At 50.4% G+C, this 581-nt stretch overlaps 1 protein-coding gene across 1 annotated transcript in view; it reads left to right on the forward strand.

The window, feature by feature from the left end:
* The window catches only part of LOC104489967 (SH3-containing GRB2-like protein 3-interacting protein 1), a gene marked incomplete at both ends in the record, with an annotated part of 16,474 nt that overhangs the window by 5,866 nt on the left and 10,027 nt on the right, over positions 1-581 (forward strand). The window contains 1 exon segment of the mRNA XM_010132188.1: positions 161-215. Coding sequence (XP_010130490.1) covers positions 161-215 — 55 coding nt within the window.

Consider the following 581-nt stretch of genomic DNA (forward strand, 5'->3'; position numbering starts at 1 on the left):
TGCTGTTTGCTCCATCAGCCCCAGGGCCACACCAGCGAGTTTGGGCTGCACGGGGCTTTGCTGGGCATTGCTTCCCCCAGGAGAAAAATGCTGCTTCAGCTTTTCAGGACTAGAATTAACATTCCTAATCATTTTGGGGTTTTTTTTATGCTCTGTTCAGAATTCTCCTGAGCTTGATGAGGAGGGATACAGCATCCGACCTGAGGAACCAGGCTATATCCTTTATCATTGGCTTTGTCTCTCAGTTTACAAACTGTAGGATGAGCTAGGGTGCACAGGTAGGCCCACTGACCATTTTTATTTATTATTATTATTTATTTTCCCCCTTTTTTATTTTCCTTTTGAGCTGTTGCTCCACAGCTCAAACTGACTCCCAGGGGGAGTTCCCAGAGGCAGGAGAGCAGAAGGTGATTTTAACTGAGGTGTAAGGGCTGATGAGTTCCACTGACAGAGGGAGATTGAGAGCAGAGAGAAGGGAGAGATTGTTGCTGCTGAGGGTGGTGAGAGCCTGGACCAGGTTGCCCTGAGAGGTGGCAGAAGCCCCATGGCTGGCCCCATGGCCGGGGAGGGTGGGCCCTGGG

Source organism: Buceros rhinoceros, unplaced genomic scaffold (genome assembly GCF_000710305.1).
Source record: "Buceros rhinoceros silvestris isolate BGI_N320 unplaced genomic scaffold, ASM71030v1 scaffold30782, whole genome shotgun sequence".
Classification (NCBI taxonomy): Eukaryota; Metazoa; Chordata; class Aves; order Bucerotiformes; family Bucerotidae; genus Buceros; species Buceros rhinoceros.